The sequence below is a fragment of the Callorhinus ursinus genome, unplaced genomic scaffold (assembly GCF_003265705.2).
Source record: "Callorhinus ursinus isolate GAN/ISIS: 27379988/994484 unplaced genomic scaffold, GSC_fseal_2.0 scaffold76, whole genome shotgun sequence".
Classification (NCBI taxonomy): Eukaryota; Metazoa; Chordata; class Mammalia; order Carnivora; family Otariidae; genus Callorhinus; species Callorhinus ursinus.
In genome coordinates, this window is record NW_027397138.1 from 1688264 (window position 1) to 1702340 (window position 14077).

At 44.0% G+C, this 14077-nt stretch overlaps 1 protein-coding gene across 1 annotated transcript in view; it reads right to left on the reverse strand.

Annotated features, from left to right (window-relative positions):
* Window positions 1-732: 732 nt before the first annotated feature.
* Window positions 733-14077, reverse strand: part of PIWIL4 (piwi like RNA-mediated gene silencing 4) — a 44278-nt gene continuing 30933 nt past the window's right edge. The window contains exons 13-20 of the mRNA XM_073887136.1: window positions 12768-12840; window positions 8826-9026; window positions 7738-7841; window positions 5507-5577; window positions 3960-4113; window positions 2232-2357; window positions 1989-2136; window positions 733-1286 (exon numbers count right to left, since the gene is read on the reverse strand). Coding sequence (XP_073743237.1) covers window positions 1170-1286; window positions 1989-2136; window positions 2232-2357; window positions 3960-4113; window positions 5507-5577; window positions 7738-7841; window positions 8826-9026; window positions 12768-12840 — 994 coding nt within the window. The 3' untranslated portion in view covers window positions 733-1169. The remainder of the gene's footprint in view (window positions 1287-1988; window positions 2137-2231; window positions 2358-3959; window positions 4114-5506; window positions 5578-7737; window positions 7842-8825; window positions 9027-12767; window positions 12841-14077) is intronic.

Below are 14077 nucleotides of genomic sequence, written 5' to 3' on the forward strand. Positions count from 1 at the left end.
TGGAAATGACCAGCCGGGTCAGATGCTGGGATCCCTTAGGAAGGCAAGGCCCAAGAACGGACAATCCAGTTTAGCAAAGAGGAGGTCATTAGTGACCTTGACAAAAGCCACGTTGCTGTAGTGGGTGTGGTGAATTCTGATTGGAGTAAGGAATTTGATAGATGAAGCATCGACTACTCTCTGAGAAGTTTTTCTATAAAGAGGAGCCAAGAAATGGGGTGGTCACTGGAGGAGGAAGTAGTTTCGTCTTTAGGATGGGAGGACTAACAGCCTATGGGTGATGATACCACGGATGATCCAGGGTGAGGGAAGAAGGGCTGCTGCAGGGGGGAGAGGAAGAATTCCAGGAGCAGCTCCCTTCCTAGGTCAGCGGGAGCGGGATTTGGTACCCGCACGAGCAGAGACATGGTTCATTTGTGATGACAGGGGCGGCGCGGGGCGGGGGGGGGCTCCGCACACAGTTGCCCTGCGGTGGGGGGAGGGGACAGGGCCTGGGCCAGCTCTCTTCTTGTGGAATCCGTTTTCTCAGTGCCGTGGGAAGCAAGGTCATCAGTGAGAGCACCTGCTTTTAAGTGAAATCAAGTACCTTCATGAGAGCAGGTGGTATGTTCCGATTTAGAAATATCACTCCGAGTGGTGGTGGTGTGGTTTAGCGGGTAAGTCTGTGCTGAAAACCAATCATGAGGTTTGCATGTAGCTTCAACTGAAATCCAAACAATGGTAAACACATACACGATGCTCTGAATTTTCTTTATTTTCTAATAACTATTTGAACCACGCTACAAAACGTTCTACAATATTATCTAACAAAACTTCCGCGAAATTTAGGGTGGAAATTAGACCCCATTTCCCTACCATCAAAAACATCTTGCAAACGCTTATTTTCTTAAAGGATATTCAGCTTTGTGGAATTACTTACAGATGATGGTACCTTTTAATTCCATCTACCAGCATAAGAATTAACTGCGAGCAGAAAACTCTTCAAAATAAAACACTATACATTTCTCTTGAGCCATTTCAGATGAAGCTGTGTTGGGTGTTTTTCCAAAAGTTACAAGTAAGCTCAGTCTCCTTTCCCCGGTCACAGGCTCGCACTTGTGGCAGGTTCACACAAAATCCACCCACTACTCCTCAGACTGCTCATCTAGGGACGCCCGTGGTTCCCGTCATCACAGGTAGAAGAGAGAGTTGGCTAATTCCAGACTCGGTTCTTTGTGAACGCTCTGTGCCACCAGGAAGGTCAGCTTGTGCGCGTACTGACACGGGGCTGGGATACTGATTAAGCCCTGAGGAGAAAACGTATTGACAGCAATTAAGAGGTTAACCTGTTCTTCAAAATAATCTATGTTCCTGAGTTTTAGCCTCTGCTAATTCCATACACAGTCGAAGGCATTCGCGAGTAGACTTAACTAAACTCAGTCGACAAAGGGCAACCGCATCACGGGGAGTACAGGCTCAGCGGGCGAGATGGGGCGAAGGGCCAGTCTGGCTCCCACCAGCTGGGAGCCATCACACTTAGCGCTAAGTTTCCTGTGACTTGAGGCTCCAAGGGGCTCAGAACAAACCTTGGCCTCGGACTTTGAGAGCAGCCCTGGGCTTCGTGCACGGAAACACAGAACAGACGCGTCCTTACGTTCCCACCAGACACAGTGTCTGAGCTGGCTTCGATTTCCTCAACTGCAATTTGGAAATAACACGACCCCGATTTCCTCCCCGGCTTGCATAAGAGAATGCATAGAATAAAGTCCCCTGGAAATGATAAATACTAATGTTCTAAGTAATAATAATAACGTTAACAGTTATTGCTGCTTCGTTTCTATGACAGACTGGGTTTCTCCCACTGTGGACTCAGAACTCATTCATTCATTCATTCCTGCATGCATGCATGCATGCATTCCTCCTTCGTGAAGTCAGGCGCTGTGCTGGGGGAGTTGGGTGACTTCACCGGGCAGGAGCACTGAGCGTCGGCGTCCCACAGCGTCACTCACCGGCCAGTTGTAGTACACGTGGCACAGTTTGAAGGTGAGTCTCTGCATGTGGTCAGGCTTCAAGCCATTGTCGTCATAGATGACGTTATAGTGGGTGGGAGTAATCGTTCCCCGGCCGGCAGCCTGACTGATCAAGTAGAAGTCGTACCTGGGGGAAAACCGGCAGGAATGTGAGAAAGAGGCCTGACTCGAAGAACACACAGCGAACGTTTCATTGAAAACCGGCTTTCGAACATAACATGCCATTCAGGGCGTGTGGCTTCTGAGTCCACCACGGTGCCGAGCGGCGGGTTCTGCAACGACCGGTTCACTTCGGTGAAGAACCGCGGCGCGCACTTCTTCCTGACCACAATCACCGACAGTTTGGCGCTTGGAACCAGAAAGGCAAAAAGTGAGATGCAGAGAACCAAAACCAAGCTTGCAGCTTTCTATTCATCTTTCTTGGCAATTTCTAGATAAAATAATTCACTCATTAGAAAAACACTGCAAAAATGAAGAAAGTCAAAATTACCCCCAACCTCAACTCCCCCAACCCCCTGCACCGAGATACACAGTTTTCAAAATTAGAGATTCTTATTTGTGGCAAAAGTATGGCATGTCCACTCACCTGGCTGGTTTATATCACTTGAACAGGACAGTGGGGAATGGTTAGTAAGGCAATGAGCTCCAACTAGCACTTCTAAAGGAAGATTTTCCAGAATTTTCCATGGAGACAAAAGATTTCCTTTTTTCCATTAGCAATAGTCCTATTTCACCTTCACCCTTCCTCTCAATTTCTGAATAGCAAGAGACCCACAAGTTCCTCTTACTCCTCAATCATCACTCCTGAATCCTGCAGGACACATGCCTGGGAGAACGGATGGATGGACCAAATGTACATTTGGGCCAAATGTTGAATGACCAAGGATTAAAGTCAGGATTTGGTAAAACCAAGTCCAAATACTGGCCATCTTTCCCAAAGGAACCTCTGGGATGCAAAGACTATGGGGAAATCTCACTTTAAGCATTTTATTTAAAAAATAATTATTGTTTAGAATATTGAAACTTTTAAAAGTTGATGTCATATTGCAAGAAAACTCCTTAGCTCTGTCAGCTGCTAAATGTGTTCCTGCTAGCCCTAAATTGAATGCTTGTGATTCTGAATAGACACAGTCACCTGAGGTCAGTGGGGAGGGAGAGATTTGGGCTGTGAGGGTCTGGATGCAGCTGCAGGCGACACTGCCCCCAAGCCATTATGCTCTCCGTCCTCGCTGACAGTCCCTGATGAGATCCAGGCTCAGCTCCTCCGTGGCTCACGGTGGCAATTTTGATTGCCGGTGGTGCTGACGGTGTCACCCAGCAGACGAATGCGGTGCTCTGCTTGGAGTAAGATGCTCTCCGAATATTTTAAGAAGCCAATTAAGATTATCATCCTCCCCCGTTTGTCAGTTCTAATATTTTCCTTGCACCTGACACTTGACACACTCACTGAGGAAAATGTACCGCACCACTGAATCTAGAAATGTGGCGACGGAGCAAGGTGTTTAGGGTGGTCTGATCATCGGCAGCCCAGCTGGACCTGCCCTCCACTGCTTTCAGCACCTCCCACCGACCTTAGCCACACACCAGGGCCTGCACTTGAGGGGCTTTAGCCCTGGCTGTTGATTTGGGCCTTGAATTTCAAACCACAGCTTGTTCAGTCCCGCTGCTTATCAATATGCATGAAGCATCTTCCCCGCCAGCAGCCCCGTGGCCTTCCTGCTGAATCTCCGCGTGAGCTGTTTTGCAGGACACCTGCCTTCCTCCAGGTGCCCCCACCCGGACTCACCCCACCCTATTCACGGAAGGGCAACCTGACTATGCTCCAAAGCCAGGGGAAATCTAACCATCCGACTGTACCCACAGGAAGCAAACACAGAGCCATACTCATTTTAATAGTTATAATCAATGTGCTATCATCGCGAGTGTGGGGAAAGAACGGTAATTGAATACCTGGTATTTGAACTTGCTTCTGTCACACTGCTCAGCAGCTGCGGAACTTCGTATTCAATCAGTGTTTTCAGCTGACCGTCCCCTACCCCATCCCGGTACACCACTATGCGCGCAGGCGGAGCATGGTTGTGCTTGCACCATCTGTTGAGTGCTCCTGCAGAATGTGTTGTTGGTGAGAAGAGAATGGCTCATCCGATGCCAACAAAGAATAACATCCTCTTAGAGTTCAATGTTTTAAGAGAAGTCCGTTACTATGGACCACTATAAAAGAGGGTAATTCCTAACGTGAGTTGTAACTGCAATAATATAAAAGCGGGTAACTTTAGGGAACATTTGGCATCTCAGCTATTTGAGGAATCATAATGGTTTCTATGGTATAACATCTTCTTAAACTGAGCATACACCTCTGTAGTGACATTTTAATATTTAAGCAATAAATGAAGTCATGCAATAGACATACAAATTCCCAAAACCAAATTAATACTAATTTAGTTCCTCCGAGTCTTTTTTAAATGCTATCAATAGATACAGACTGGATAATTTCATGTCATTTTCTTCTCCACCGAGCATAAATACGAAGACATAAGGAAAGGACATGGCCGCCCCTCTGAAAGCATCTCTTACCATGGACTCACCCAATTCGCTTCTGAGTTGCCCCGACAATGCGAACTCTGAGAACATTTCCACCCACTCCAACCAGAAACCGCCCCAAGACAGAGACCAGACAGTAACTTCTACTCAACACAAATTTTTCACAACTACTTAGAAAAAGGATCAAGTTCTGAAGTGAGGGCAAAATAATATAATACTTATTTTCATGTATATTTGGGGCAATTGTTTTAGAAGAGTTTATTGTCTGGGAAATTCATTTTAGTTCAATAGAAGATGATCATATAGGTAAGGCCATAACCAACACATATCACCAAATTCACTTTTTTAGGAAACAATATTTACAACCTCCCCCCGTCCCCGAAGTTTATAGATGGGAAAATGTGCATCAGGAGAGGAAGTGAACTGGAGCTGCACTGCGAGGGAGCGCCAAAGCCAGACCCCGACCAGGGCTGGGGAGCAGACGGGGACGGGAGCTCCAGATGCTCTTCCCACCGCCTCCCACCCTGAAGAAGGCGCCCTTCCTCGCCTGCCTTCTTTCCCATCTTCTCCTGTTATGCCGCACTTCATCTGCCATCATTCCTATCCTGGCCCCAAAGGCTTCCTTCCTAGTTCTAGACCTCACACCACTCTGTCACAATCCTTGTTCCTCTGGGGTAGATTCCTTTGGTCTTTGCACTGCTTGCCAGAGCCACTAGCAGCTACAAAGTAGCTTCCCTTGGCTTTCTGTTTATCACACACAGATGACACATGTAGATTCTATAGCATCTGTGAGCAGGGGGCACAGGACACAGCATTGGGAATCTCCCACCGGGTGACAGTCGCCTCAGGCAGGCTTAGGGCATCTGCTTCCACCGGCTGGTCTGCTATGGGCACCCAGACTCTGGGTCAGAAAGAATAGTGCTCAGAGCCCACCCCCACCGCCATACTTTGAGTACCAGTCATGAAAACTTTTAAGCAATCTGCAACATCAGTTGTTGTTCTCTGGAGGATACAGCGAGAAAACCACCTAAAGTGAGAAAAACGCAAAAGTGAAGTTCAAATTCCAAACATCTTCTATAAACATGCATGAGGATTAAATGAAGAAACAGAACAACCTAAGTGTCCACTGACGGAAGAATGGATAAAGATGACGCGACACACTCGTGTGTGAGCCCGCACACGCGCGCGCGCACACACAAAATACTATTTAGCCACACAAAAGAATAAAATCTTGTTATTTGTGATGACATGGATGGACCTTGAGGACATTAGGCTAAGTGAAGTAAGTCAGAGAAAGACAAGTACTGTATGATCTCACTTGTATGTGAAATTAAGAAGAGAAAAAAAAAGCTAGATACAGAAGCAGACCAGTGTTTGCCAGAGGCAGGGGGTGGGAGTGGGGGCCTTGGGTGAAGGAGATCGAAGGATACAAACTTCCTGATAGAAAATAAGTCAGTCTTGAGGATGTAATGAACAGCATGGTGAGCACAGTTAATAACACTTACTGCACATTTGAAAGTTGCTGAAGAGTAGATCTTAAAGTCCTCATCACAAGAAAAATGCATGTTATGACTATGTATGTGATGATGTTAACTAGACTTACTGTGGTGATCATTTTGCAATATGTACAAATATTCAATCAGTAGCTTGAACACTGAAACTGATATAATGTTGTATGTCATTATACCTCAATCAGAATAAAAAGAAACAGACATTATGAGTAGTACTTAATGCTCACGATTTTGTATATGCTATTTGAGCACAATTATATTAAAAACCTCCCCTCCCCAAAAGAAATTTATTAGTAAGAGAAACTAAAGCATGGTGCTGGCATCAGACATAGTTGGGTTCAAATCCTGGCTGGCATACTCACCAGCCATGTGAACCTAAGCCTTGGTTTCTTCATCTGTACCAAGGAAATACGCAAGGTGGTAAGGTAGTTACTACCTCATAAGGTTGTAAAAATTAAATTAGATAATATATATAAAGGATTTAGCACAGTACTTGGCACAAAACAAGCAATAATAAATAGAAGCCACTACATTATTATTATTACAAAGGAATTTATTAGTTTAGCAGATCTACTTTCAAAATATTCAAAGATTTCTCAAGCATAAACTTCGACTCCTATCAATGAGCCTTTTGGACTTGAAATCTGAACATGATTCACTTATTTAAATTTCAGAAGTTCTCCTGCTAAAGTCATTAATTAAATAAAAGCACTTGGAAAATGAAAGTCATGGCTTAGTGGTTAAGTATGCATCGACATTATTATATAACCAATAATGACACAATTAGGAATGTGGCTAACAAACTGGAAATCCCTTATCTGCTTGATTAATGAAGTGACAAATGGGATCTCATACAACCTGGAATGAATTACTGCTACTTTTCCTGTTTCTCACCACCCCAAATATACACCTTACCACAAATTTAATGGAGTAAATCAAATGGCTTACACCCAGGAATAAAATAGTCACAAACAGTGCCTGCAGCCTCAAAACACACTGCTTACATGCAAATAGTGAAACAATCCTAAGAACTACAATTTATTAAGTACTATGAGTCAATATTTAATGTGTTACCCCTGAACCTTGCTTATGTTTTCAACAGCTGCATGAACAACTACATCAACTCTCTGCAAGTGTTAATAACAACAAGCATGTACGGAGCATATTAAGGCTGTGTTTTAAGCACTTCATCTTAGGTAATTTCCATACATGCCCTATGAAATAGGCATCATTGTCATCCCCGTTTTACGGGTAACTACAAGTGAGGCACAGCAAGCTTAAATAGCCAGATGTCAGACACAGAATAAGTAAGAGGCAGATCAAGATACAAATCCAAGCAATCTGAATCCAAAGTTCAGCTGCTTGACATAATGTACGTAAAGTTCCTGGTATAGTACCCAAAACAGCGCAGATGTATAGAAAACAAATTTGTAAGAATTTCCATCACCCATCATTTTGGGAATGTGATAGGTATACGAGTGACAGCTTGTCCTGATGTATGCATAAATACAGGTTTTTCATAAGGCTACATATTATCTTAATATTATCAATCAATCTATGACTAAAGTTTCATATTTTTAAAATGAGTGAGGAATACAAACTGTTTCCTGCTATATGGTTTTTAGCTAAACCACAAACAATAATTAGAGAATATGTTGGGGTAATTGTAAAAGTACCTGGTGATTCCGGGGTTAATACTGGCCACAAATCCAACCACCACCATTCCCTTGCTGAATTCATCTTTACAGACATCGATACCGACCACCATCAGGGACTTTAACTGTGAAAGTAAATTTTTCATGTTTTAATGGAATGGGGCATCATTTCCCCAAATGATGATTTAATATCTTTTGAACTTTTAAATGAACTTTTAAAAAAAAACCGTCCTTAAGTTATTAAACTGTTTAAGTGAAGCTATATACCAGCGAGACCAAGGGCCTGAGGAAGCAGGCTATTCAAACAGAAAGCAAAGAGACTAAAAGGTGGAGGGTTGCCTGTGGTGCACACTTTGCCTCAGAGCCCCACTGTAGTGGCTACCATCCTTTGGGGAGATGGACCCGTGCCATCGGTGGCTGGAGAGGTTCCAGGCGGGTGGTCAGTCATTTATCGGCGCCTCTGGGCTGTGGGGACCTGAAGGGGAAGTCCATTCCCCATTCTTCAGATGTCTAGGGCACCCTCACGGCTCAGTGGCTCTGCACCCCCTGGAGGCAGCGGAGGCTCCCCGCCTACATCCTGCTGATGGAAATGTAAGGGAACGGACAACATTCCCTCACTTCTCATCCCCTCCCCTCCTTCCTCCTTCCACAGTGGCCAATAGTTCAGGAAGAAGAGGACTTTCTCAGTTCCCACCACAGGTCAAGATCAGAGCTCTGCCAGCCGCCCGAGCCCCGGGGAGGCCCCTCCCGGGTGCGGAGCTCCTCTGGGGGCCAGCAGCTGCTGAAAGCTGATAAAAGCAGAGACCCTGGGGCACAGATTTCCTGTAGCAGCAGGGCGGCCCCAGATCAAGGCCCTCCAAGTCTCTGCCAACCCAGATTCTCGGTCACGAAACATGCTGTTAACAGCTCACCCGAAGCTCCCGGACAACGGGAACCACACCTCAGCTTCTGGATGGTGTCCCCAGTCACACCGGAACCCAGAGCCCACAGACGGCAGACCCAACAAACAAAACAAACACTTCTGGGATCATGGGAAAATAGCTCCCATTTGTTAAATTAATGAAAGGACTGACTGATTGCTAAAAGGAAAAGAGTGACAGACTGCTCACAGGGATCTCGACAGCCCACAGCTCGCCTCCGAGTTTGCAGGCCATTTGCATGGCGATCTTGGTGGCGATGCTCATCATCATTCCCTGTTTATTCAAGGTCCGAATGAGCACACACTGGCTTGGCACTGGGCAGACGGAGCTCAGATATTTTTTAATGGAATCATAGTAGCTCTTCTGATTAGAAGGCAGGATACACATTACCTAAAAGGAAAAAAAAGAAGAGAAATGTCAATTTACTTATGCTTAGAAGCAGCTTTACAAAAACTGAGGGGCACCTCGGTCGGTTAAACGCCCGACTCTTGATTTTGGCTTAGGTCATGCATGATCTCAGGGTTGTGAGATCGAGCCCCGAAGTCAGGCTCCACCCTAGGCTCCAAGGCTGCTTAAGAGTCTCTCTCTCCCTCCCCCTCTGCCCCTCCCCCCAACCTCGCGCATGTGTGCTCTCTCAAAAAAATAAATGCATGGATTCTCCAAATATCTCTTGCCCTTAAATTCTGAAGAAGCAAATATTAACATGCCTAAAGTTGTCTTAAATGGTCCCTAACCACTGACAATTGGTCAAAGCCATTTGAAACGCCCTTTTATCAGCCACCTGCTTTGCAGTCCCGCTCCAAAGCTACCCATCCCTCTTGGCTTTCCCTGCCGCACATCTCTTCTGATTTGATTCTGTTAGGCTCCCCGAATTGCCCCCCAACCTAGCTCCTCCTCCAGCTCCCTCCCTGCCCCCTTATTGGTCCTTTCCTGTGGCTCCGCAGCTCTCACTCCCCACCATCTCCTCCCCCAGCCTGACCCACACATAGGCCAAGTGGAGGATTAGCTTACGAAGTGGTCTTTTCTAGGTACTAGACAACCAAAATAAAGAAACAAACAAATATTTGTTTGTTTACTTCAACTCGAGAGTAGGGATATGGGGGGAGGGAAAATAAGGAGAAAGAAGCTTCAGGTCCCCAGGTATTTTTCACCGCCCCTATTTCTTATCAGGTGTTTCTCTCCAAAGGGCCTCTCCTGGCCTACCTGCATCTCCTTTCCATCTTTTAGCCAAATTATAGAAAAGACAGGCACTGTCATGATTAGCAGAGGACAAATAAAGTGATTTTCCACCTACAGATCTGTTCAAAATATCATAGTGTCAAGGGCTAAAATTATTTACACTTAATTATATAAAAGAGGGAAATATATTTGTCAGCAAAATCCTCTTAGAAGTCTTCCTTCCATCCTATGAGTTTGGGGCCAAGCCAGGTAGGTGACAGAACAAGGCAGTGGTCCAACGGGGCGTGGGGCCAAGAGAAGGTGGGAGACAAGTGAGATGGGTTGCCTACGAGGGGTGGGGGTGTAGGCGAGTAACAGGAGCCATGCTTCCCCCATTAGAGAAGGGAGGTACAAACATGGACGTGGGGAACACATCCCTGCGCTGTTGGATTGGAACTGGAGGTGTGAACATGTTTTTAACATATACATAGACACACACAGTAATAACATACATGTAAGTGTGTATGTATCTACAGTCGACCCTTGAACAACACAAGTTTAAACTGTGCAAGTCCATTTGTATGCAGATTTTTTGATAAATATAGTCCAGTACCGTAAATGTATCTCCTCTTCCTTACGATTTTCTTAATAACATTTTCTTTTCTCTAGCTTACTTTATTGTAAGAATACAGTATATGGTATATATAAAATACAAAATATGTGTTAATCGACTATGTTATAGGGCTTCCAGTCAACAGTCAGCTAAGGAATTAAATTTGGTGGGAGTCCAAAGTCATACGGGGATTTTTGGCTGTGCAGGGGTCTGTACCCCTAACTGTCACATTGTTCAAGGGTCAACTCTTTATGAGTACACATAGACACATGCTACACATATTCCTAGCTTTGCCCATTGAGAAAGCCAGGGAGCAGTGACACCCCAGTAACAAATAAGCACACCCAGTTGACCAGATTTTGACTTCTAAATACTGTTCTCTACCACGGCTCATTGGAGAAATATCTAATTCCAGGGCTGGGCAGCAAAACTTCAAGATTAACTTGGAATACCTTATTGTGCCAGACAGTAAGGAAGTGTCCCAAAAAAGATGGGGACATGTCAAAAAGACACAGAAACCAATCTGAATGGGTCTCCCACTAACAAAATTAGGAACAATTTCAGCATCAAAATAAATAACAGTAGTAATAGGTGATAAGCTGGTAAATAAAATAGGAAACCATGAATCCATAGTGATATAAATAAATGAACAAAGAAATGGGGAGAAGAGAAAGCTCTTCCTTGTAACCTAATGCTACCTACTAAATGTAGAAGGAAATACAATGCTACATACTAAATGTATGAAATTAGAAAGCCACCATTTGGCAATCACCATAGTAATAATGGGTTCAGATTAAGAGTTATCAATGGATTCTGAAACTAGCAGGTAAAAGTTTGATGAGAAACAGGATATTTACATAGTCTCAAAGTATCTCTCTGCAAAAAACAAAAACAAAAACACCTGATTAATTACAAAGAGAAGAGTAGATGTACAACACAGAAACTTGGCAGATAACACCTTAATTAATGGGGTACCTCCCAGTAGGATGTATCAAGAAAACAGGATCATTGCTGTAATACTCCTGCCGAAAGTGCATAACCTGAATTGAATTATAAAACATTAGACAAACCCAAATTAAGGGACATTATATAAAATAACTGATCTATAACTCTTCAAAACTGAAAGGTCATCAAAACTGTGAACTGTTCCAGATTGAAGGAGGGTCTAAAGAGACAGAACAATGAAGTGCAATGCACCAGATCCTTTTACTAGAGAGGACATTTTGAGGACAAGTGGAGAAATGTGAATGGAGTCTGTGGATTAGCCGGTCTTACTGTTTCCTGCTTTTGATGGTCGTCCTATGGTCCTGCAAGAGAGTGACCTTGCTTGTAGAGAATATGCAGTAAGTATTCAAGGGCAATAGGGCATCATGTCTGTAACCTACTCTCAAATGGTTCAGGGGAAAAGATGACAGACAGATATAGGAAGGAAGGAAATGATAAAATGTCAACAATTGGAGAATCTGGGTGACCGGTATATAGGAGTTCTTTGTACAATTCTTGCGATCTTTCATTAAGTTTTATTTTGTTTTTAAGGGGAAAAAAGTGCTCTTAGGGTCAGAATTCCCTTCGTTTAATATACCATCCCCACGGGCTTTTGTGTCTGACTAAAAGAGAAACAGACATGGCTAAGCTGCTTTGCGGGAGATGCGGAGGGGCATGCTGGGAGTCCGAACGCATGTGCTAGGGAGTAAGACACTGCAGTGCAGTGAGAGGCCGGGGCCTGGGAGAAGAGGAAGCATTTCCAAGAAATAAGAAAGGCTGAGAGATTTCCAAGAACAAGGATGTCAATTTTAACTTGTCTGCATTGTTGGGGTGTGCTCCAATCATGCCTTGGCCTCAAACCCTCCACCAAGCCAGCTACACCCATGCACACACACAATGCTTTGGGAAATGAGGCAGTTGTGGGGGCTGATGCAGCGCAGGGGGAATGTCACTCAGGAAAGAGGCGAGAACCCAGAGGAAGCCACCATAGGTGACACGGAAAAACCCAAACCTTCCAAGAACCCACTGAAACACTAGGGGCCCCAGCATTTATGGGATACGATGGGAGTCACTTTATCTTAAATCTTAAATAAAAGATGACCCCCCAGCAAGTTAAAAATATGTAGACATCCAAGAGGATGAGATAGGGGTAAAAACAACTATTTAAAAATTAATATTAGAAATATGAAAGGAAATAAAATATTGATTAAAATACTAAGATTAATACTTTCTTGGGTTCTTGGGGAAATGCACAGCCAGTTGCAAACATATCATGGGAGAATGTGCTCACATTCCTTCTTCCAAGGAAAGAAGACTGTTAGATATAAAGAAAAAATAAAAATTATACATCAAAACAAAAATTATCCTATACTTACCAACTGAACGTTAGGATCAACATATTTCTGTAGAGCTTTAAGGAACGCAGCTGGATTTTCTTGTACTTTTATGCTACATAAAAAGATTAATTTTGAGGATATATAATTCCCTTTTTAGTAACACATAATCATAGAGTTAAAAATAATACAGCTTTTTATAATCCCACTACAAGATACACCAAAACACTTGCTAATCAATTTTCTTAGCTTAAAAATAGTCTGGTGGAAAATGCAATTTTCTCAATTGTATATAATCCCTACAATTAATAATTCTGTTGTTCAAAATGAGGTTAAAAGTGAGCTTTTGAAATCACAAGTCTCAATACCATGTGTCTGAAACTGGTTCGAATTAAAGTGGGATTAAGATTTCTATAATACTGAATCTCTGTAAGAACTTTAAAAGTCTCAAAAATCATCAGATGAATGAGACCAGTTTACTCAGCTAATCTGAATGGTTCAGACTAAAAGATTTTTTTTCCTTAGTGACTGCTTGTTTGGAGCCTGGAATATTTAGCCTGTATCAATCAGTCAGCAAGTACTTATCTGTTCTGTGCTTACATTATGTTAGGGGCCAGGAGCTACAGAAGTAATTCCCACACAGAGGACTTCATAGATAGTTTATGTAGAATCAGCTTCTGAGAGGTGTATAGGATTGGACTGTCCTAATGCCCAGTGGCCTTTTAAAACTTGCCCAGCAGGTGGCAGGACCACTGTTCCCTGCTCACTGATTCTAACTGAGCTCCAAGAATGGCCCGCAGCTCTGTTAAAACAACTAAATGTTCCTGACTTTTCCAAATCAATCTCTTGCATGCAGGCTCAGCAGCCATCTTACTGTACATTCTTTCCAAACTCGTCAGGCAAATGTTTCAGATAGGAGGAACTACGCATATAAATCCAACAGGTAAGGGGCGCCTGGGTGGCTCGGTCAGTTAAACACCAGGCTCTTGATTCCGGCTCAGGTCATGATCTTAGGGTCGTGAGATCTAGCCCCACACTGGGCTCTGCGCTGAGCAAGGGGCCTGCTGAAGATTCTCTCTCCCTCTGCCCACCCCTCCCTCCCCACTCTCCCACTCTCCCTGTCTCTAAAAGAAGGAAAGGAAGGAAGGAAGGAAGGAAGGAGGGAGGGAGGGAGCGAGGGAGGGAGGGAGGGAGGGAAGGAAGGAAGGAGGGAGGGAGGGAGCGAGGGAGGGAGGGAAGGAAGGAAGGAAGGAAGGAAGGAAGGAAGGAAGGAAGGAAGGAAAAGAAAAAGAAAGAAAGAAAGAAAAAGAAAGAAAGAAAGAAAGAAAGAAAGAAAGAAAGAAAGAAAGAAA